The sequence below is a fragment of the Thamnophis sirtalis genome, unplaced genomic scaffold (assembly GCF_051295495.1).
Source record: "Thamnophis sirtalis isolate CommonGarterSnake01/CBP01778 unplaced genomic scaffold, rThaSir2_p1.2 scaffold_4, whole genome shotgun sequence".
Taxonomy (NCBI): domain Eukaryota; kingdom Metazoa; phylum Chordata; class Lepidosauria; order Squamata; family Natricidae; genus Thamnophis; species Thamnophis sirtalis.
Genome location: NW_028261384.1, coordinates 71,650,142 through 71,674,993, shown reverse-complemented (window position 1 = coordinate 71,674,993; position 24,852 = coordinate 71,650,142). Strand labels below are relative to the sequence as shown.

The 24,852-nt window shown below is 41.6% G+C and overlaps 1 protein-coding gene across 1 annotated transcript in view; it reads right to left on the bottom strand.

Annotated features, from left to right (window-relative positions):
* Window positions 1-24,852, bottom strand: part of CDK13 (cyclin dependent kinase 13) — a 107,328-nt gene that overhangs the window by 39,100 nt on the left and 43,376 nt on the right. The window contains exon 6 of the mRNA XM_087713109.1: window positions 2,032-2,221. Coding sequence (XP_087569235.1) covers window positions 2,032-2,221 — 190 coding nt within the window. The remainder of the gene's footprint in view (window positions 1-2,031; window positions 2,222-24,852) is intronic.

The window sequence follows — 24,852 nt, the reverse complement described above, 5'->3', positions numbered from 1 at the left end:
TCTAGTCCAGCCCCCTGCTCAAGCAAGAGAACCTATACCATTTCAGAGAAGTGTATGTCTAGCCTCTTCTTAAAAACTTCCAGTGTTGGAGCATTTACAACTTCTGGAGGCAAGTTGTTCCACTGATTAATTGTTTAATTGTCAGGAAGTTTCTGGGTCATTCCGTGTCAAGTGGTCTGATTTCAAAAAAGTGCTCTGTCTGACCATCAGTTTTCAATGAAATTTTGTGTGAACATACAAACATATCCCCAATGAACATTGGTAAAGTATTATGTGTGCCCTAATGGCAATGGGGTTGCTGGTTCAAGTGCCTGAACTGGTAGCGACAATGTCACCATGGACCAATGCAATATAATAGTAGTAATGATGTCTATATGAAACAAACAAGATGAAAAAATAATAGAATGCATGTGACATTGCAATAGCAACATCCTCAACTTTGTCCCTATTTTTAGGGCTTTATACGTCAGGGATGACAAACCAACCCTACTTTTTAGCGGGGGTTGAAACATGCTCTTTCTAATGAGAATGATTTATCAGAGTTTCCAGGGCCTTTTTGTAAATGGAGGCTGAAAATACCTTATTTTTGGCGTTTTTACAAAAACTGTCAATTTTACACTCAATTTGTAAACTATTTGAAAGCAGTAGAATGAAATTTTATATTCAAAAAACTTGTGTTGCTAAGTTATTACACAAAAAGTTACACTTTATTATACCTCTTTCCAGAGATATAAAAAGCCAAACTTTAACCTTTTTTCAAGCCGCAATATTTTCAGCCAACTTTGCTCCAAATTATCTAGATGGAGATCGCTCATGAGAATGTTTTTATTATTTTGTTTAATAAAGCACAAAAAGTTGTACAAGATGGCCAAGTTTTGTTTCTCTCAACAAAATATTGCCAGAGATATTGTCTCAAAGTTGCTGGAATCTCTGTCATACTGTAGAAGGCTGTGGTATGGGGTCAAATGACTATATTTCGGCAAGTATTGCATCAGCACATGTAACACTTTACCAAAGTTCATTGGGGATATGTGTGCATGTTCGTACAAAATTTCATTGAAAGCCATAATAGTTGAGCAGGACCCCCGGACCACTTGATATTGAATGACCTGGAATTAAATAATTCCAGGTTGCTTCTCTCTTTGATTACTTCCAATCATTGTTTCCTGTCTTGCCCTCTGATGCTTTGGAGAATAATTTGACCCCCTCTTCTTTGTGGCAATTCCTCAAGTACTGGAATACTGCTATCATGTCACCCCAAATTCTTCTTTTCTTTAGACTAGCCAAACCCAAATCCTGCAGCCATTCTTCTTATGTTTTAGTGTCCAGGCTTTTGATCATCTTAGTTGCTCTTCTCTGAATTTTTTCCAATGTATCAACATCTTTTTTGAAGTATGGTGACCAAAAATGGTTGCAGTATTCCAGGTGTGGTCCTACTAGTGTTTTATAAAGCAGTACTAGTTCTTCATGTGATTTTGATTCTATGCCTCTATTTATACAACACAGGATTGTATTAGCTTTTTGGCTGCTGCTGCACACTGCTGGCTCATATTCAAGTGATCACCCAGTAGGACTCCAAGGTCCCTCCCATACTTACTGTTTTTGAGCCAAGTTTCACCTAATCTGTACTTACACCTTTGATTTTTTCCTACCTAAATGTAAAACTTTGCTTTTCTCCATATTAAAATTCATTTTGTTGGCTAAGGTCCATTGTTCAAGGTTGTCAAGAACTTTTTGGATCCGGAGCTTATCTTCTGGGGTGTTGGCTATTCCTGCCAGTTTAGTGTCATCTGAAAATTTGATGAGTTCCCTTCTATTCCCTCATCTAAGTCATTTACAAAGATTTCGAAGAGTACTGGGTCTAAGACTGGGCCTAATTATTAGACTAATAATTTTCAGTATCTCCAGCAGTTTGAACAAAAAATGCACTATATGTATCAAATAAATATTATTTGAAAATGAATTTACAAACTACATTTTGTTTGATTTCTAAATTTTGGAAACAATTTTTTTATAAAACTGGATGATTACCTGTTGTTTAGTAAGATGTTAGAACATTTTATATCTCGATGTAAGAAATTCTTCTTATGGCAATAATCCAAGCCTTCCATCAACTGTCTCATGAAAGATTTAATATGACTTTCATCAAAATGAACCAAGCCAGATTCCAGAAGCCCCATGAGATCATGATCCATATATTCAAATACAAGGTAGAAAGCACCTGGAAGAAATAAAAAAAAAATTATATATCTAGTTTAATTTTAAAGATTATCACCATTTATTCAAATTATAGCTGCAAATCGCTATCAGAATTCTTACATATATTAATAGTTGCTTAATATATACACAATGTAATTCCCCGGAATACTTTATAGAAAGAGAGGAGACATTTAATTTTTAAATATCCTTATCTCGTCAATCATCTTAAATACTATAGGGAAACAATACAAAATATATTCTGATTTAAAAGTTTGTTTATAAAATCAAAACAAATATTAAAAAGAAAAAGAAAATTAGTATTTCTAAGATGGATTAAAGGATGAAAATTGAGTTAAAGTAACAGGGAAAATACAGATGGTCCTAGAGATACAATCACTTGTTCAGTGACTATCTAAAGTTAGCAACAAAGCTGAGCAAGTAGTACTTATGACTCATCCTTAAAGTTCTGCCTATCACAACTCTCCTATGTTTATGGTATCACAATTTGGGCGCTTGGCAACCAGTTCAGACTTAACAGTTGCATTTGCCTCACAATCACATGATCAACATTTGCAATCTTCCTTGCTGGCTTCCCACAAGCAAAATCAAAAGGGAAGCTTGCAGAGAAGGCCGCAAGTTTATCCTATATGTTGCTTTTGCCATTTTTATTCCCAAGGAGTCTTGTTACAGCATATGAGATCCCAGTCACATATTCAACTTGCCTGTGACCCCCCCAACTCACCCATATGTCATAGTAACTATACATGGTATCCATGCAGTACCCACCCACTCCATAGTGTTTGCCAGGTGCACCTAGGACTCTTGCCTCCTCATACAGTTCTGGGATTATGATGACAACTGGGACTTCCATCACTAAGCAATGCAGTCACATCACATTAAATTCTGGTCCCAACTCCCCTCAAAACCCAAGGACTACCTGGAAATTAATATCAACTCGAACAACATTTAGGTGTATAGGTAGTTATTGCCTTACAACATTTAATTTAATAACTGTTTAGGGACTTAGGACCATTTTAGGACAACTGTTGCAGCATCCCCACGTGATCAAAATTAGGCTGCTTGGCAACTGATTCATATTTATGATAGTTTGTGACCTTAGGTCATGTGATCACCTTTTCCACCTTGCTTTCTGATAAGTAAAGTCAATGGTATGCCAAATTTACTTAACAACGGCAGTAATTCACTTAACAACTGTGGCAAGAAAGGTCATAAAATGAGACAAAATTCACTTAAAAGCTGTCTTGATTAGCAACAGAAATTCTGGATTCATTTGTGGTCATAAGTTGAGGACTATCTATATTTATATACATATAGATACGTGTAGAGCAATAGCAAAGCAGTAAACTAAATAGCCTTTCCTTTAGTCTCTGAAATGTGAAGTGCACAACTACTAAATTTAAAGTTATTGACTTTAACTAGCAACAAATACAACAATATTTAACCGATTTGTTAAAGATTTCGTTGGAGATGTCTCCAAATAAAGTATGTCGTTTCATTCAAGCAATCTTATATGGCCATCAGGAAAACAGTGTATGTGAACTGTGTACAAATCCTAGTATAATATGCAATGCAGCAGATTATGAGATATTGACTCAATGGTTACCTTAGAACAGTGTTTTTCAACCACTGTGCCGCGGCACACTAGTGTGCCGTGACATAGTGTAAGGTGTGCCGTGGGAAAAAATTATTATATATAGTCAATATAGGCACAGAGTTAAATTTTTTTAACATTTTCTAATGGTGGTGTGCCTCGTGATTTTTTTCATGAAAAAAGTGTGCCTTTGCACAAAAAAGGTTGAAAAACACTGCCTTAGAACATAGGTCATAGGGTGTAAAGATACATTAGTAATAATTGGCTGTTTCACAAATTTCAACAATATGGTATTATAACCTCTATATTTAAGAAAGAGAGTAACTTACATAGTGGGGAATAGCTAAGGACTGAGGTAAACTTTCTCTAACATATGGCTTTCAATTTTGATCAATCAGTTTGTAAATTAAAATACTAAATACATTATTTTACCTTAAAAATAGTACTCATTTCTCTTCAGACAGTATCAATCTTTTGTCCCCATGTGAAGATAAAAGCAATCATTCACTGAACTGAAAAAACCTTCGCTTTTAAACAATAGAATATTTTTCTCCTCATTTAAGAGCAGCTATTGCAGCATCACCATTTATAGTATGTTCAAATTCCAGAAAATAATTCTGAACTTTTACCATTATCCCTTGATTAAACAAAAATAAATTCTAGCTTCCCTCTCCAGCCCACTTTTCATCTTGGAAATTATTAACATCTGGAAAACAGTCTTTATTGCAATATAAAAATAAAAAGATATACAACATTAAGGATTCTTTTCATGTTTGAATAAAATCTCAAAATCTAGTCCTCAGGTTTCTGTAATTTTAAATTCTATACATTTTAGTCAAAAATAGTTCAACCAAAAACATAGTACCTAGAAATCCAAACAACATTAGGAACTAGGATTAATTGCTTACTTCATAAGAAATGTTTTGGGGGCAAATACTGAGCCATCTGGAAACATCACCTTCTTCTATTTTATGAAAGATAAGTCTATGAAGCAACTGGACTTTCTGGTTTTTCTTTTTGTGACCTTCTACAAGCAAAGTCAATGAGGAAGCCAGATTCACTTAACAACCGAGTTACTAACTTATCAACTGCAGTGATTCACTTAACAATTGAGGCAAGAAAGGTCATAGAATGAGGCAAAACTCACTTAACAAATCTCTCACTTAACAACAGAAATTTTGGGCTCAATTGTGATCGTAAGCCGAATACTGCCTGTATAGATACAGTTATACGTATGCTGATATTTTACTTAAATTTGTATATCAGTGAATGCATGACCTCTATAGATGCCTTACTCTATACAATGTATACAATGTATATGTATCAATGCACAGAGCTGTGCTGGTGCAGTATTGCAGGCTCACTCATTGCTCACTCCAGGAGTTTGATCCTGACCTGCTCAAGGTTGACTCTGCCTTCCATCCTTCCAAGATCGATAAAATGAGGACACAGATTGTTGGGGGCAATATGCTGACTCTGTAAACCGCTTTGTAAACCACTTAGGCTGTAAAGCACCATGAAGCAGTATATAAATGTTAGTGCTATTGCTATAATGAATAATAAATAAATATGAATTCCTTGTTCCTTGCCAATCCCAATCTTTCATTTATTCAAAAACAGATGCATAAATCCAAGCTAACAATATATGCTTTCAGTGTATGCTACAGTATTTTGACAGACCCCGGAATTTCATCGAAATAGTAAAAAAAAAAGTCAGAATAAGTTCTTCCAGACAGTAAATCGCAAATACATACTTAAGAAACTCACTTAAGATAGTCCACTACATGTATTTTGCACTTTTTATTTTCTTTTCTATATCCATTAAACAGATCTGGGAGGCACAATCAAGACTGTATTCCAACTTCAGGGAACTTTGTTGTAAACACGTGCATGAAAAAGAAACAAGCCATAGCAAACTTCAGGTTTGCACAGTCCTATCCTCCTCCTTCCAGATGGCCAAGAGGAGGCAATTGGAAGCTTTCACTTCCATTCTTAATTAACAACAGTTCTGGGTCTGGAAAATAAAATACAATTAATTTTAACCAAAGTTATTTAAACAGGCACAGATTTCCTATGATAGAATACTTGACATACCCAGAGTTTTTTGTATTTGAAATATACAACACACAAGGTACTCCGTTCCACTAATTGTATTTTGACTGGTATGAAACAATTGTTAACCAAGTATATTAGCACAGATAGCATAACAAATCAGTTAATAAAAAGTGTGTGTGTGTGTGTGTGTGTGTGTGTTTGTGTGTAAAAACTTTTGAACTCTAACCATAGTTTTTTTGAACAAACAATAAAAAAGATCTGAACTCCTCCAGATAATGCAAGGTTGAAAAATTGCTTCCTCTCATGTAGAAATCACAGGGCAAGAGTCAACTTGTGTGTTTGACTTCTACGAGATATGGAATGACAAAAAGCGCTCAATTGCATCAGAACCTTTATGGATGCTTGTATTACCTTCTACTATTGCTAAAAATACTAATAAATAGTTTTTTTTAAAATGTTTTATTTTCAATTCATTGCTTATTTTTAACAAACTTTTTAATATCATAGATCAATAAATATTTTTAATTGGGAGAAGTGGGGGAAATAGTCAATCCAAGATATTGGAAATGCAATCAGAAGTAATGGAGAGGTAAAGGAAGTCATATATTTATGACTTTTTTTCTCATGCCCAAAACTATAAAGATCCAATCATTTAAGAGTTTGAAATGAGTTAATTGTGTCCTATTAATGACCTATTAAAATGTCACAGGAAAAAGCCTCTCATAATTTTACAATATGTATGCAATCTCTAATTCACAATTTCTTTAACAAGAGCTAGGAAAAAATCTAAATAAAGGCAGTTTCATGGTGACTGTATTTTCTCTAAACATACATTCATCTAACATCATAATAAAGTTTGCAGACAACACAATAGTGCTGGGTCTCATAACTGGAGGGGACGAATCAGCATACAAGGAAGAAGTCCAGAAGATATCCGCATGGTGCTCAAGAAACAACTTACAACTAAATACTAGTAAGACAAAGGAGATGGTGCTAGATTTCCGGAAGCACAGAGAGGAACCTACCCACACTATATATCAAGGGGGGTTGTGTGGAGAGGGTTTCCTTTTTTAAATTCTTGGGAGTGCTTCTTAGTCAAGATCTCACCTGGAAAAATAACATTTCTCTGGTGATTGGAAAGGCCCAACAGAGATTTCATTTCCTACGAAAAAATCAGGTGGACCAATGGCTGATGACCTCTTTCTATCGGTCCACCATAGAAAGTGTCCTTACATATTGTATTACAGTATGGTATGCTGGTTTAACAGCTGCGGACAGGAAAGCACTACAGAGAGTTTTCAATTCGGCACAAGAAACCATTGATTGCCTTCCGACACCACTGGATGACTTTGCCAGATCTCGCTGCTTTATACTCAGAGATGATTCACACCCTGGTCAGTGTCTCTTTGCACTTCCTACCATCAGGCAGAAGACATCAAGGTATAGCCAGCCGAACAAACAGGTTTAAAGATAGTTTCTATCCTTGGGCTATGAGACTTTTAAATACAATCACAAACACTCTATGAACACACTAGTTTTTTTTCTTTTTCTTTCTTTTTTCATTTCTGTTATAATTTTGCACCAGTGAGGTTAAAACCAATTGTGTTGTATTTAAGTATAATGACAATAAATATTATACTTATACTTATGTATACAGAGAATTATTGAAACAAAACCATCCAAGTATCTTTGTTAATGAGTAACCAAACATCAGTTTCTCCATGTTTACCCATTCTTGAACTATTAATTCCCAGGGGATTGCATATAGGACTTCATATAGGATGAAAACAGAAAAAATAATAACACTTTCTCTGATATTGATAACTGTCAATGAAATTTTCCAAATTGCAAGATTACAGCAATGATCCAGAATATCTGCATGTTAATGTAAGAGTTTCTTCACAATGATAAGAGGTCTACAAATTATTAAAACAGAAAAACAGATGCAGACTGCCGTCTTTTCAAAAAGAGAAACTTCACATCTCTTACACGAAAAAGATCCAAGAATTGGACAAGAATTTTGCCACGTTACACTGCCAGAATATAAATATTTTATTTGAAGTTAGAGTTTATATTCAGTTTTTGTGAATACACACTCTAATTTCAAATGAAATATTTATATACTTTAATCCCCATTGTAATAGATACTATTAATCCCCATTTTCCTGATTCACTGTTTCTACTAAAACTTTAGGGACAGAAGTCTAACCTACTATTTAAAAAAATAAGAATTACAGAAGGGGGATGTACGCCTGAGATAAATGCGCAAAGCGCAGCGGACATCTAGTCGGTGCCAAAGGTGTTCCCTCTCGTGAGAAGGAGAGGAACAGAAGTTAGGGAGTATGACCTTGTGGGATCTGTGAAAGAGGGAATTGCCCTTCGGGAGGAAGGTCGGATCTAGCCTAAGGATGACCCTATCCTGGTGGAATTGACAGAGGTCATCCTTGGATGACAGTGCCCCTAATTCAGATTCGTCGAGCCAAAGCAACGGTGACTAGAAAGGCCAACTTTAGGGTTAAAAATCTGAGGTGTGCTGTTCTTAACAGTTCAAATGGTGGCCCCGTGAAAGCCCTACGGACTAGAGAGAGGTCCCACATTGGAAACTGATGCACTGGAGGACACAGGTTTGCCGCCCCTTTAAGGAACCATTTGACTAAGGGAACGGGACAAGGAGAAGCGGCCGTCCCCTGCCAGAATGGAGGACAGAGCAGCCACCTGTCTCCGTAAGATGTTATGAGAAAGACCTTGGTGTAAGCCATGTTGTAGGAATTCAAGGACTTGGGCAACCAAGGCGTTGGCTGGAGAAAGGTTGAACCAGGAAACAAACGTCGACCACATCGAGTTATAAATCCGTGTGGTCGACGGGCGCTTGGAAACTTCAATGGTAGAAATGACCTTGGCTGACAGGTTAGCGTCCCTCAGGAGGCGCTGCTCAAGTGCCAGGCGGTCAGATGAAGCCACTGGGGCTCCGGATGGAATAGGACCCCCTGGCACAGGGCGATCTCCTCCTAAGGAATCCTCCACGGGGGACATACGGATAGTTGGACAAGGTCCACAAACCAAGGGCGTCTTGGCCAATATGGGGCTACCAGAATGATGTATTCCCTCTCTATCACTACCTTCCTCAGGATCCCCTGGATTACAGGGAGAGGGGGAAAGACATAAAAAAGGCCCGGAGGCCATGGACTTCTGAGGGCATCTGACCTCTCCACGTTGCGTGCTGGGAAGTGGGAGAAGAACCGGGGCAGTTGATCATTGGCTGGGCTCATGATCAAGTCCACCAATGGGGAGCCGAAGCAGCGGCAAATCCTGTGGAACAGTTCTGGAATCAGCTGCCACTTGGCGTGGTCGCCCGTCACCCGACTCAACCAATCGGCCTGATGGTTGGCTATGCCCGAAATGTGCTTCGATGTTATTGAGGCCAGGTTCTTCTCCGCCTAGAATCCGAGTTTCTGAGCTTCCAGCCAGAGGCACTTGGAGTAAGTCCTCCCCTGATGGTTTATGTGAGCCTTTGTGGCTACATTGTCCATCAGAAGGAGCACATGGTGATTGACGATAGAGTCCCGAAAATGAAGGAGGGCTAGTCGGGCTCCTTCGGTTGTAGCCAGTTTATATTATGGCGCAGGTCTGAGATTGTCCAACAACCCTGCACCAGTTTGGATTCCAACAGGGCCCCCCTGCCATAAAGGCTCGCATCCGTCGTAATCGTGATATGATCCGGCTCCCAAATGTCGAACCCGTGACGCAGGACCGGAGATGACCACCACCCTAAGAACCAGTGGAGGCCCGGTGATAAGAGTGACTGTCCGCAACGAGTTGCTCATGCCCTGGCGTTGATAAGGGATGAGTGTCCTTTGGAGTGGCCGAGAATGAAGACAGGCCCAGGGCACTATCCCTATGCATGACACCATCTTGCCCAGCAAGTGGGCCAATGTCAGGATGGAAACTGACCGACTTGCACAGACATGACGTGCCAAGGTTTGAAGATTTGTGAGACATTCTGAAGAAAGTCGAACAAGTCCTGCTACAGAGTCTATTACTGTACCTAGATGAAGGATTCTCATCGAGGGTGACAGATGGCTCTTGGGGAAGTTGACAGAGAACGCCAGGGACTGCAATATGTGGATTATCAGATTCAGGTTGTGAATTACCTGCGTGCGTGATTGGGCCTGAATGAGCACGCCGTCTAGGTAACATTGGAGTCTCACCGGGTGGAATCACAGGTGAGCCGCCAATGCTGCCAGGACCTTTGTGAACGTGTGCGGGGCAGAGGCTAGACTGAATGGGAGAGCCCTGTACTCGAAGTGGTGCCCCTTGTGGTAGAAATGGAGGAATCTACGATGGGCAGATAGGATTGGGATGTGCAGATACGCTTCCATCAAGTCTACAGATGCCATGAAGTTGCCCCGCCCTGCCTGATCCCCAGGAGAATGGACCTGAGAGATGACTATTTTTTTAAAAAAAATTGTTTTTATAAAACAAAAACATAAGAAAAAAAAGAATCAGCTTTCATCACATCTTGTAGAAAGCATGGCAATTGGTTACAGATACATTTCGTGCGTTTCTTCCACAATAATTGCATATACTTCATTCAAATTAAGTTGTACATTTTAGAATTTATATATTTTACTATCACTGTACCACAATTTTCATTTGATTACAGTTACTTAAAGGTATTTTTATCTAAAATCATTTATATTTGAAGACACAACTACCTACTGGCATACTTTCGCAATCTCAATGAGTCTGCCATAACTTTACATCTTTATAACATATTCTAAAAAAGAGTCAGCTAGTAGGATATCTAACATTTCCTCTCCTTCTTTCCCCCGCAACTCACAAATTAACGCTTCTGTCCAATTTGCTTTTACTAGTACAACACGCCTGTATACATCATTAAATATTATCCATTAACATTTCCTTGTTATTATTGTAGTTAGCAAAAAATTATTTACTATTTATCTCACCTCTCCTCTCCTCAGGCCCAAGAGATTATACCTTTATAACCAGCTGTAAAAAGAAATTTATTAATAAGATTTATATGTCTTTTCCCTAAGTCCCAGATTACAATTTATTCCAGTTTATTTTATTGTTCTGACCCCCCTCTTCGCTCGTTCACAAACGACAGCCAGACAGAACTTCAAAGGAAATATCTGGCTCAAGCTGGCTGCGAGCCCAAAATAAACGTAGATAAAGTCTCTGACAAAAAGTTACACAGCAAATGCAAAAACAAAACTCTTACAGCAAACCAGGTTTACAGAAAGCAAATCACTTATCCAAGTGCCTCTTTGAATCAGGTTTACAGGAAGCAAATCACTTATCCAAATGCCTCTTCGAATCATGGAACTGAACTCACGAACAAACAAACGACGAACCACGAACGTTAACTTCTGCAACTAAGGTGTGGCACCATCAGTCTTTTATCTGCAGGAGAAGACCCTAATGAGCAACAGCTGCTCATTATCCTGCATCCCGAGAGCATCCTGAAACCACTCACTGATAGCAGCTCCAAAGGCTCCTACCGAGCCACAACACTATCCCCCACTGCAGGGCCCTTCCCCCGGGTCTGACGGTCCGGATGTGGTCGGAATGGATTGTCCATAAAATGGCCCACACTCATTTCCTCCTTCGTGATTCCCAAATATCTGTAGGAACCTTCCCCTTGATCCAATGCTCCCCAGGTATCCGGTGGCCACCACATCTTCTCCCACCCTGCGCCGCGTCGACACATCCAGGGTCCTCCACCCTCTCCAAGGCCGACCTACCAGCCCCTGTAATGTCGGAGACTAGCGGCAGAGACTACATGGCCTGATTCCCATCAAATTTATCTGACATGGCTACTGGGCACTTCCTCCTTGGCTGGGGGGGGGGGGTTGCAGCTGAGCAATTTGGTCAGCCGATACGGCTATTTGCTGGCTCAGTCTGGCATTTTCAGCGTAAAGCTGTTCCATATTTTTATGAATGGACGTTTGTCGGGCAGAAGTCAAACTGTTCTGACCCCGCTCTTTGCTCCTTCACAAACGACAGAGAGGCAGAACTTCAAAGGAAATATCTTTATCAGTCCTGGCTCAAGCTGGCTGCGAGCCCAAAATAAACGTAGGTAAAGTCTCTGGCAAAAAGTTACACAGCAAATGAAAAACAAAACTCTTACAGCAAACCAGGTTTACATAAAGCAAATCACTATCCAAGTGCCTCTTTGAATCACTGAACTGAACTCATGAACAAACGAATGACGAACCACGAACGTTGACTTCTGCAACTAAGGCGTGGCATCATCAGTCTTTTATCTGCAGGAGAAGACCCTAACGAGCAAGAGCTGCTCATTATCCTGTATCCCGAGAGCATCCTGAAACCACTCACTGATAGCCACAACATTTTACTAATTAAGGTTATCATTTTATTATTATCGTAGTTAATTACATGTTAACAAAATAAACATTATGTGTTAACAAAATAAACGGAGAAGAAAAATTGTATGGTTATATACTTAAGAAAGGACATGAAAGCGGAATTAATTGAAGCAGATTCCCAAGGAAGATATATTGCAATAGAACTGGTATTAGAAGGGAAAAAGATGCTTTTAATGGCAATATATGCTATCAATCAAGAACAAGAATTTTTTTACAAAATGCTCCATACTAAGTTAATACAGTGGGACTATAGATCTTGCATATTAATGGGTGATTGGAACGGTGTTCTGGATACCAAGAAAGACAAGAAGGATCTTCTGCAAAACATCCAAAAGCGAGCGAAGTTACCTAAGTCTTTTTTCGATATGATGGATGATATGGAGCTAAGAGACATCTGGCGAGAAAGAAATGCAAAAGAATAGGACTTTACATTCTTTTCTGACAGACATCAATCCTTTTCCAAGATTGACTTTATATTAACAACAAATGATTTGCTTTCTAGGGTAAAGAAGACGAAGATATGTTCCAGAGCTTTAACAGATCATAACCCGGTTTGGATGGAGTTGGAATTTGGGAAGGAAGCTAGAAGGACTTGGAGATTAAATGAAAATTTATTTAGATATGAGAAAAATGTTAATGAATGTAAAAAATTGTTGAGAGAATATTTTGCCTTTAATATGAATAAAGGCACATCTATGGAAATGGTCTGGGATGCAAGTAAAGCGTACATGCGAGGAGTCGTAATAAATTTAAATAGGTTACATAGACATAAACAGGGGGAAAAAGAAATGAACTAGAGGAAGAGATTGGGAAGAGAGAACAGGAGTTAATAGAGAACAGGAGATAAGAAGATTAAAGAAGCAATTACCTTATTACAAGCACAGTTTAATATGCTGATGTCAGACCAGGTGGCTACTAACCTGTTATATGCAAAACATAATACTTTCTGTAACGCAAATAAACCTGGCAGATGGTTAGCATATTTGACTAGGAAGAAACAAAAATCTCACAATATATCGAAAGGGAAGGAAGTGTATCAACAGGATGTGATTCAAAAGGCCTTTCGTGAACTTTTTACAAGATTGTACACGAGTGACAAAATACAAGGTTTATATATAGATAGATGCCTGGAGAAAGAAAAAAAAACTTATACTTAAGGACGAGCAGAGGGAAAGATTGAATCAACCAATTCATGGGACTGAGACTCCGGATACGAAAAAAAGGGAGTCCCTGCAGGAGATTAATCATCGGGCAAGCCAGAGAAGTGATTACCTGGAGGGGGTCGCTTTCGGGCGGCCCCTGGATGGTGTTTTTGTGCTTCCATGCCTTTGTGTGGACTGGCGGCGGCGGCAGCATTGCACGGGCAGTGGCAGCACGCAAGCGGCGGGCGTTTTTTGGTTGTGCTGCTGGTGGGGGACTCTGGACCTGTGCTGGACCTGCTGTACCTGTGCTGGGCGGAGGTCTGCGCCTCCCCCCAACGAGGGGACGGTGAGTCGTTACAACAATGGGTGCCGGGACTGGGCGGCTGGTCTTTTGCTGCCACCGCAGTTCTTCTAGGCCTCCCCCCTCCTTCTCTCTTGGTGCGGCCTTCTTTTTGCTTTGTTGTTGCCGCTGCAGGGCTTTCGTGCTGCCTGATACTTTGCTGCCGACATTTTGCTTGTTTTACTACGATCAGTGCGGCTGGCGCCATTTGCTGCTCCCTCAGTGGTACCATCTTCGACAGCGCCACTTTTGAGTCAACGACAAGAAGCAGTGGGGGGCAAAGCCGTGAATTTACCATCTTTCAAACTGACGCCTACCCCCCCCCCTCCCCCTGCAACCGCTCCAACCATTTTAGACTCTGGGCCCTCGGGCCCCTTTTGTACTTTCCGGACTTACAAGGGGGAAGAGGGAGTGAGGAACTCTCCCTCCTTCATCATCATCAGTTCCAACCTCCGAATCTGCACGAATCCACTTGTGCGGAATTTTAAGATCTGCGGAATTGTTTGTTTGTTGATGGAGTATGTATGGTGTGAATGACGATGAATGAACCCACTCAATTTAATTAATTTTATACTATTGAACCATTGTATTTTTCTATGTTTTTAAATGACCATAGTGGGGTATGTATGAGGGAGTGACTGTGTATACATGAGAGGACCGAGAGAGAAGCCTGGTGCCTCCTCCACTGAGTGCATAAGCAGAAGTGGAAGGGGCCCCGAGCCTACCTCTCGTCCTTTAATGAATGATAGATACGGTCTGCCGGGAAAAGCGGGGGCCTTTGGAGAGGGGGGGCCTACGAGGATGGGGGCAGGTCGGAGCATCCCGGTCACGATGGGGAGGGGCAGGTATGGCGAGAGTTACAGGGCTAGCCATTACCGGGGAAGAAGGGCTCGCTACATCACAGAGATCCCTTGTTCCGGCCCTGCAAGCTCAACTCAAGGATCTGGTGGCAAGAGAAGCCAGGGCCCTGGTCTCAGGTTGTTGCTGCTAAATGCCAGGTCTGTGATTCATAAAGCTCCCCTCGTCTGGGACTTAATACTTGATAAGGGGGCAGACCTTGCATGTATTACTGAAACCTGGCTGGGCCATGAGGGAGGAGTCGCCCTCTCAGAAATGTGCCCAGAAGGGTTCCAGGTGCTCCATCAACCATGACACCAGTAAAGGGGTGAGGGAGTGGCAATTATTATCCGAGGATCATTAGTTCCTCTCAGGATCCCTGCTCCAGAGATTGTGGGGTGTGAGTCTCTTCTCTTGAAGTTGGACCTAGGGGTTCAAGTGGGCTTGTTTTTGACGTACCTACCTCCCAGCTGCGTCACAACAGCCCTGCCTGCGCTCCTGGAGTCAGTAGCCGGGTTGGCGGACTTCAACCTGCCATCTCTAGCGGAACGCTCTGATGGGCCTCAGGAGTTCATGGCTTCCATGACAACCATGGATTTGACCCAGGTAATTCAGGGTCCGACTCATAGAGCAGGACACACGCTCGACCTAGTGTTTCTCTCGGGGCAGTGGAGACGTGATCTGGAGCTAAGGGGAATAGAGATCTCGCCCTTGTCATGGTCAGATCACTTCCTGTTGAAGCTTGATTTTCGGAAGCTACTCCCACACTGCAGGGAGGTGGAACCGATTAAATGGTTCCGCCCCAGGCACCTGATGGACCCGCTCGGATTTCAGAAGGAGCTTGGAGAGATACCTGACACTCTCGCCCACAATCTAACAGAGTCCTTGGTCGCCGCCTGGAATATAGTCGCGACTGAGGCGCTAGATCGGATTGCGCCTTTGCGGCCTCTCCGCGGCAGTGGATCTAGGAGGGCACCTTGGTTTACTGAGGAACTCCGGGAGATGAAGCACCAAGAGACACTTAGAGCGACGCTAGAGGGCGAGCAACTCCGAATCCGACCGAACACTATTAAGAGCCTTTATTAGGACTTATTTAGTGGCAATACGGGCGGCAAAATGTGCACATTTTTCCGCTCTTATTGCGTCCGCTGAATCCCGCCCAGCCGCCCTGTTTAGGATAACCCGTTCCCTCCTGAAAGGGGAGGACACGGGGGATGCCTTACAGAGACGGGCTGAGGAGTTTGCTCAGTTTCTGTCAGACAAAATCACTCAGATTCGGACAGACCTTGACTCCATTTGGACAGTGCCAACGGAGATGCCGAGGGAGGGTCTTGCTCAGATTTCCTGGAAAGAATTCTAGCTTGTCACCCCTGAGGAAGTGGACAAGGCCATGGGAGCGATGAGTGCCTCCACCTGTTTACTGGTTCCGTGTCCCTCCTGGCTGGTCTCGACCAGCAGGGAGGTAACATGAGGCTGGCTCCAGAGAATTACGAACTCGTCTTTGTGGGAGGGATCTTTTCCACAGCCTCTGAAGGAGGCGGTGGTGAGACCCTTCCTCAAGAAGCCTTCTCTGGACCCAGCTATTCTTAAAATCGTCCAGTCTCCAACCTCCCTTTTTTAGGGAAGGTTGTTGAGAAGGTGGTGGCCCTTCAACTCCGACGGACCTTGGATGAAGCAGATAATCTAGACCCTTTTCAGGCCTGGTTACTGCACGGAAACCACTTTGGTCGCACTGACCGATGATCTCTGGCAGGCCAGGGATAGAGGACATTCCTCTATCCTAGTGCTCCTTGACCTCTCAGCGGCCTTCGATACCATCGACCATGGTATCCTTCTGCGACAGCTGGAGGTGGGAGTGGGAGGCACAGTTTTATGGTGGTTCTCCTCTTACCTCTCCGACAGGTCGCAGTCGGTGTTGGTTGGGGGGCAGAGGTCGACCCCTTGGCAACCTTAATTATGGGGTGCCGCAGGGGGCGGTCTTGTCCCCCCTCCTATTTAATATCTACATGAAGCCACTGGGTGAGATCATTCATCGGCATGGGATTAAATACCACCAGTACGCGGATGACACACAGTTGTATCTTTCCGCCCCGTGCCAACTCAGTGTAGCGGTGGAAGTGATGTTCCAGTGTCTGGAAGCTGTTAGAGTCTGGATGGGAGTGAACAAACTCGCACTCAATCCTGACAAGACCGAGTGGCTGTGGATGTTGCCCCCTAAGGACAGTCCAGCTAGTCCATCCCTAAGCCTGGGGGGAGAAAATTTACTCCCCTCAGAGAGGGTCCGCAACTTGGGGGTCCTCCTGGATCCACAGCTGACATTAGAACATCACCTGTCGGCTGTGATCAGGGGGGCCTTTGCCCAGGTTCGCCTGGTGCACCAGTTGCGGCCCTATTCGGACCGGGAGGCACTGCAAACAGTCACTCGCGTCCTCGTCACTTCAAGATTGGATTACTGTAATGCGCTCTACATGGGGCTGCCCCTGAAAAGTGTTCGGAGACTACAATTAGTCCAGAATGCAGCCGCGCGAGCAATACTGGGTGTAGCAAGGTACACCCACACTACACCTATCCTCTGCAAGCTGCACTGGCTCCCTATCTGTCTCCGGGCACGATTCAAGGTGCTGGTTATTACCTTTAAAGCCCTACATGGCCTTGGACCCAGATATCTACGAGACCGTCTTCTGCCGCACACCTCCCAACGACCGATAAGATTGCACAGAGTGGGCCTTCTCCAGGTGCCATCTGCTAGACAATGTCGGCTGGCGGCACCACGGACGAGGGCCTTCTCTGTAGCTGCTCCGGCCCTATGGAATGAACTACCTCCAGAGATCCAGACCCTACCCACTCTCATGGCCTTCCGAAAGGCTATTAAAACCTGGCTATTCCGGCAGGCCTGGGGCTGTTGACCTCTTAACCGAGGTCCAGCCCTGATTAGATTGGGTGCATGTTGTGTTTCTTTTAATCCGCTTTCTTCTGTTTGTTTTTAACCTTTTTCTTAAAAAATTATTTTCTGTAAGCCTCCCGGAGTCCTTCGGGATTGGGCAGCCTATAAATTTAATAAATCCAATCCAATCCAATAACCTCGGGGGAAATCCTCCAGGTAATTAAACAGCTAAAGGCAGGGAAAGCACCGGATACAGATGGTTTGACATCGGCTTATTACAAAAATTTACAATTAGAAATGGTAGAACTCCTTATGGAATTATTTAATAAAATCCAAGTGGAAGAGAAGGTGCCCCCATCTTGGAATACAGCTTTCATATCTCTGATACCTAAAGAAGATCAAGATCTTAGTCAACCAAAAAATTATAGACCTATATCATTACTTAATATAGATTACAAATTTTTTTACAAAAATATTAACGAATCGGTTAATGTTGGTTATTCAGCAACTGATTCATAATGATCAAACCGGTTTTATACAAGGGAGACAAATGAGAAGTAATGTAAGACAAATTGTTAATATATTGGAATATTTGGGAAAGAATAATCAAATCCCCGCAGCACTTATATTTTTAGATGCCGAGAAAGCCTTTGATCGAGTGAATCGGCAATTTTTAATGAAAACAATGCAAAAGATGCAAGTAGGAGAGTATTTTCTACAATCAATTAAAGCAATATATCAGGAACAGCCCAAATTATAGTCAGAACCATTTAAAATTGAAAAAGGTACAAGATAGGGTTGCCCACTATCACCATTATTGTTTATTATAACCCTGGAATTATTGTTGAGTAAAATACAGGGATCAGATGATTTACAGGGAATCAAGATTAGGCATCAAGAATATCGACTACATGCATTTGCGGATGACTTGGTTATAACATTAACCCAACCAAACAAATCTATCAAGGTTTTAATGAATATGATTAATCAATATGGCCAAATATCTGGATTTAAAATTAACCTAGGAAAAACAAAGATGCTAGTTAAAAATATGAACACTAATCAAAGGGAAGATTTAGAAAAAATGACAGGATGTGAAATAGTTAAAAAGGTTAAATATCTAGGAGTCTATATTTCAACCTCAAACGGGAAACCATATAAGTATAATTATGAGCCACTATGGCATAGTATACAGGCAGAGATGAAAAATTGGAAAGAATTACAATTATCTTTGTTGGGAAGAATAGCAGCAGTGAAAATGAATGTTTTGCCTAAATTTCTATTTCTTTTTCAAATGATACCAATACTTTAAAAAGATGCAAATTTGCTAGAATGGCAGAAGGGTATTAATAAATGTGTTTGGGCAGGGAAGAAGCAGAGAATAAAACTTAAGATAATGCAAGATGTACAGGAGAGAGGAGGTTTAAAATTGCCAAGTCTAAAATTATATTATGAAGCAGTAGTTTTATCACTAATCAGTGATTGGATTAACTCAACAGATGATAGAATACTTAATATCGAAGGGTATGATGTGGTATATGGTTGGCATGCTTTTCTGTTATATGACAAGAAGGTGGATAAGAATTACAAAAGTCATATCTTAAGGAGTGCTCTACTGCAGGTCTGGAAAAAATATCAACATAAACTAAATGACAAGATACCTATGTGGGTAATTCCCAAACATGCAACAGAGTACATAAGTATAGTACAAAACAGGCTATAACTACATACAGACAACTTCTCACTATAGAAAGAGGCGTATTACAGCTAAAACCCTTGAATATACTAAAAGAGGAAAAGGTAATTCAAACATGGTTTCAGTATAGACAGTTACAGGCCAGATGGAAAAAAGATAAAAAAATTGGCTTTACACAAAATGAGGATAATTTATTAAAACAAATTAGGGATCAAACTCAAATGCATATAAAAAGATTATATAATGTATTAATAGAAATGGATTCAGAAACAGAATTAGTCAAAGATTATATGATAAAGTGGGCACAAAATTTTGAAGAACCAATAATGTTGGATACATGGGGAAAGATATGGGTAAGAAATGTAAAATTCACACAAGCCCAGAATTTGAGAGAGAACTTTTATAAGATGTTTTATAGATGGCACTTAGATCCTAAAAAACTGGCCTGTATGTATCCGAATTTACAACCTAAATGCTGGAGATGTGATTGTGTTGGTGCTACATATTACCATATATGGTGGACTTGTAAAAAGGTTAAAGCATTTTGGATAAAAATATGGTGGATTATGCAAAATGTTCTTAAAGTTTACTCCTCAGTTATTTTTGTTAGGTATAACTACTGATTGTACTGTTATAGAGACTAATTTGATTTTGTACTTAATAATGGCAGCAAGACTGTTGGTGGCACAATACTGGAAGAAGGAAGATTTGCCTACTATACAAGAATGGACATTAAAAGTAACAAATTTAGCAGAGATGGCTAAAATATCAGCATATCTTTAGGACCACTCAAATGAGAAATATAAACTGGAGTAGAGAAGATGGATTGAGTATATTCCAAATAAATACGGGACTAAGAAATTCCAGATAGTTTATGACTGAAAAAGCGAGGAATGTTATAATTTGTTTAGAGTTAGACTTACAAAAGAGGAGTTAAAGCTCAAATGAAAGATGATACTAACTTTCTTTAAGTTTATGTTAGAATATCTTTTTAAAGATTTATACCCTGTATCTGTTCTGGGAAGCCGGAGGGGGGGAGGTTGGGGCGGGTTGGGCTCGGGTGGGGAGGGGAGATAAATATTTTAAAAGTCTTTTTTTCAAAAATTTTCAATAAAAAACAAAAACAATTTAAACATTTAAAATCTAAGACAGATCTAAGTGATGTTAACATTTCTAATTAATAATCACCAAAAGTATCCATTAACATTTCATCATTATTATTATTATTATTATTATTATTATTATTATTATTATTATTATTATAGTTTAAAAAAAGGAATTATTTGCTATTTGTGTCATGTCTCCTCTCTTCTGACCCAGATTGATTATACCTTCATAACAAGATCTAAACAAAATTTTGTTAATAAGATTTATAAGTCTTTTCGCCAGATCCCAATTTACAATTTATGGCCCGATTATTTATCCTAATTAAGGTTATCATTTCATTATTAATATCATAGTAAATTATATGTTAATGAATAAACATTCAATGATAATCTAAAAGTCTACAAAATATTAAAATCCCTACTTATTAATCATCAAAAATTAGCTAACTTTTCATCATCAACTAGCATTATCAGTCAGTATCTTTCCAATAGCAAAATGGTCTTATCTCTCTCACCAGCTGTTGTGTCAATTCTCTTTTCAGTTCCTTTCCATAGTTTTGAACTTCTCTCTGCACTTTGTAGCGTAGAAGATCTCTCATGTAGTTTCGTTGCCCTTGAATTGTTATTAACATAAGCTTAACTTTGGTTATCAAACTTATTTCTGGATAGATTTGTCTTCTTAAATCCATCCTTTTTGCTCTTTTTTTTTCTCCTGCACCTTGGGATTTGGGATAAAACTCCAAATTGTCAGTCACTTTTCCAGCTTCCCTTCTTTCCACTTTCACTCACATTTACTCCATTAATGAGTTCATCTACTATTTTGTCTTTGTTTTCTGTATTTTCATTCTCTTCTTTAATTTTGGGGGCTCTAACCCCATCATCTTTTGCTGTGATACCCAATAGTCTGTCCAATTTCTTGTCAAATCTCTCAAATCCTTCTAAAATGTTTTGAAGGCCAGCCAGGATGTTTTGAAATTTTAAGTTTTCCTCATCTGAATATTGATCCATTTTTCCAAAAGAAAAAAAAACATAAAGAAAAAGAAAAAGAGGAATCTGATAATCACTGCCACTCTAGCCTGTCAATTATTTTTAAAGAATATATCTATATTTATTTTAAATCTTAAGCACAAGTTCTTTTGTGGTTTTCAAAGTGGAAGGGTTCTTGTCTTTTTCTTTCCTTTTCCTTCTCTTGCCAAAATATTTTCCAAGAGCACTTGCAAAACACTGTTCGTGCCTTTGAGTCTTTATCAGGTTTTATAAACAAGTTCCAAACCCTTCCATTACAAAGTCAGTGAAGTCAAATATGAATAAACAAAGGATACATTGTTTCAAGAAAAAAAACTTCAGACTCAGGCTTCCGAATGGCAGATTCAACTTTTTTTAATAATTTTTCTTTAAGTATCTTTAATGTATTTTTATAACAAATAGAAGGAGGAATTTGTTAAAATAAAAAAAAGTTTTAGTTTAAGCCAAAAGAATTAAGGTAGTAAAAAATAGAAGAAAAAGATCAGTCCATTTACTTCAAACGGAAAAACAGGGAACGTTGCAATCACTTCAATCCACAAAACATCGTTACAAGCAAGAGCAAAAAACTTTCTAAGGCAGTCCAAAAAGGATTAAATTCGCCGCTTTATTCTTACTTAGAGGACTAATTTATCTTTTTTTAAAAAAGGTTTCTTAGGGCAGTCTTCTGAAAGTAAGAAAGAAAAACCTCACCAGATGGAACACTTTCACTTCTTCTTTTCCTTCAGGAGCCATCTCCAACTTTGTCAGCCTGGGGGCTGCCTGTTTGCTGCCAGTTGGAAACGCTTCCCTTTGGTCAATCAGGGACTTTGCGATGTCCCTGCGACCAGCAAGGTTTTGTCTTCCTAGTCACCATCTCTTCGAGACGGTTTAGGTCCTACCGGACCGTCCACGAGCAAAAGTGTCATCAGCAGACTCGGACTGTCGAGTCCACAAGATGTATCGTTGCGATATTGGCTCCTCCTGAGAGATGACATTTTGAAGTGCCGGTAAACCAGGTAAGAGTTGAGGTGCTTTACGTCCAAAACTGCCCTCCATCCCCCTGAGCACTTTGGGACAACGAATAGGTTGAAGTATAGACCCAACCCGTACTCCTCCATCGGGACCAGTTCCACCGCCTGAATGTCCAGCAGGTGTTGAATGGCCAGACTTATTAGGTGACGTCATTCAGGTCCCTGGACGGGGGGAAGGTCCTGAAGAGCGTCGGGGGAAGGGAGAGAAATTCTATTTGGAGGCCGTCCCTGATGGTGGATCTGACCCAAGCATCCGACGTTACCTGGTCCCACTGATCCACAAAGGACACTAAGCAGCCACTGATGGGCCGACTCTGGTTGGAGTCATTTCCCTCTGTGGAAGGGGCGGCCACCATCCCCCACGAAAGGGCCGTTTGGACTGACCCTGGTACCTACCCCTATCCTGATAGAAGGGGAAGTGATTTTGCCCGTCGGACCTATAAGGGGTGTATCGCTGCTGGCGATAATCCAGGTCAGGTGGCCGATAAGAGGAAGGTCTACGGTAAGAAGCTGGACAGGACTCTGGCTTCTTGGTGTTAGAGGATAGGACCTTCTTATCTTTGTTCTCCACGAGAATCGGGTCAAGCGATTCCCCGAAGAGATTGGGATCAGTGTAAGGGGCCACTGCCAAATTCCATTTGGACTTGTCCATTTGCCAGTTGCGAAGCCACAAAAGGCGCCTGCATGTTACTGAGGTGGACAATGCCCTGGATGAAAATTTGATAGAATGTAGAGTGCCATCTGCCGAAAACTGCATGGCCGAGATAATTTTGGTGAGGTCTTGGTGAAGACGCTCATCCTGGATTGGGATGCAGTCCTGTAACTGGCGCAGCCACATTACAGTGGTGCGATTAAAATAGGAAGCAGCAGTGACCGAGTTAATAGCCCAGGCGGAAGCATTGAAATTCTTACATAAAGTAAGTTCCACACGCTTGTCCTTAGACTTTAGTTTATCAGCCACATCCCCGGAGACTATAGTAGAAGCGTTAGTGAGAAGAGCAATGTGAGCGTCCACCATTGGCAATTGAAGGGCCTGAGAGAAAGCTTGCTCCATATTGTAGAAGTGGCAATCATTACTCCCAGGGTTGGGCAAAGAGGAAGGCCGAACCCACTAGTTTTTGACCATTTCTAGAAACAGTGGCAGGGCTGGGACTTCCTCCTTATCCGTATTGGGATTTATAAACATAGCCAGGTTGGGATGCTTGTGTTGGTGGAGCCCCTGTACCAATCTTAGTCTTTTTTGCCTTATGCAGGAGGGGTTTGAATGCTGGGGGTCCAAAGAGGCTGGGGGTCCAAAGAGGCCAGGGAATGCTGGGGGATCCAGGAGGGATCCTCAGAAAACCCCAAGTCCAGATGTGCACTCTCCCCCAGTACTGAGCTCTCGTTAACCACCGATGGAGAAGGGGGCCTAGGTGGACCTTGACCCTGAGAAGAGGATGGTGATCTGGAGTGCCTGGCGACAGAATGAGGCCTTGCCACCCACTGCAAAGAGCATTCCAGTTGGGAAAGGCCTGAGGCGATGCCTTTAGTGATTGCAGAGGAAATGAGCCTCCTGATGCTTTCAGGCAGGAGCTCAGTCATCTAGGTCCTCATCCGAAGGCCCAAGGGTTGAGGGGCCCGGGGGGGGGGCTAGGTGTGAAGTAGGAATGTAGTCCTGAGATCCCTCTTCCAATGGATCCCTTCCCCCTCCCTATACAATCTCAGAGAGTTGGGGGGAGAAGGAGAAACTACCTGCCTGTGAGGCCTAGCAGGGGAGATAGAAGGGGAAGAAGGGCTAAAGCCTCTGGGAGGTGAGGCAGAGTAATGAGGGCTGGGTCTCACTGGGGACCTGGATCTGCAAGGAGATTCGGGTCTAGCAGACTGTGCTTGTTTCTCTGCCCTGGCCACTCGTTTTTCCAAAGCCTTCTTAACTCATCTCTCACAGCAGCTCTAGAAGGGCACTGGTCAACAGATGGCCTGGAGGCCGCTGCCCTGGTTCTTAGTCTGCCCTGGCTTCCTCTGCCACCTCACTTAGGACTCCCATAGGGGCTTGTGTTGATTCAGGGGCTGTGGAGGCCATGCCTCACTCACGTGGCTTGTGCCTGGAGGGAACTGCGCAGAAAACTTGCCGGCCTCGATCTATGGCTGCACTGCAGGCTGCAGAATGGAGAAGAGGTGTCCTGCCAGTCTCAATTTATGGCCACAATGCAGGCTGCTGCTGCACAATGGCCACTTCCATGAGGTCACCCCAAAATGGCCGCCGCGCCTCGTGGAAGAAGAGGAATCCACCTGGTATAAATGGCTCCGAGGAAGCCACCTCGCGATGAGCCAATTCCTTCCCCGCTAACTCTTTCCGGCCAGATAATCAATTTGGAAGTCGTGGCGCTGATTACAAGCTGCAGCGCTGTCTCTGGAGCCACAGCTTTTATCCAACCCACGGCACACTGATTTAAAGCCACGGCGGCAGTTCCAATTAGCGGCATGCCTTTGAAGCTGTGGCGAGGCTGTTGAAGCTGTGGCGAGGCTGTTGAAGCCGTGGCAAGTCCTTAGAAGCCG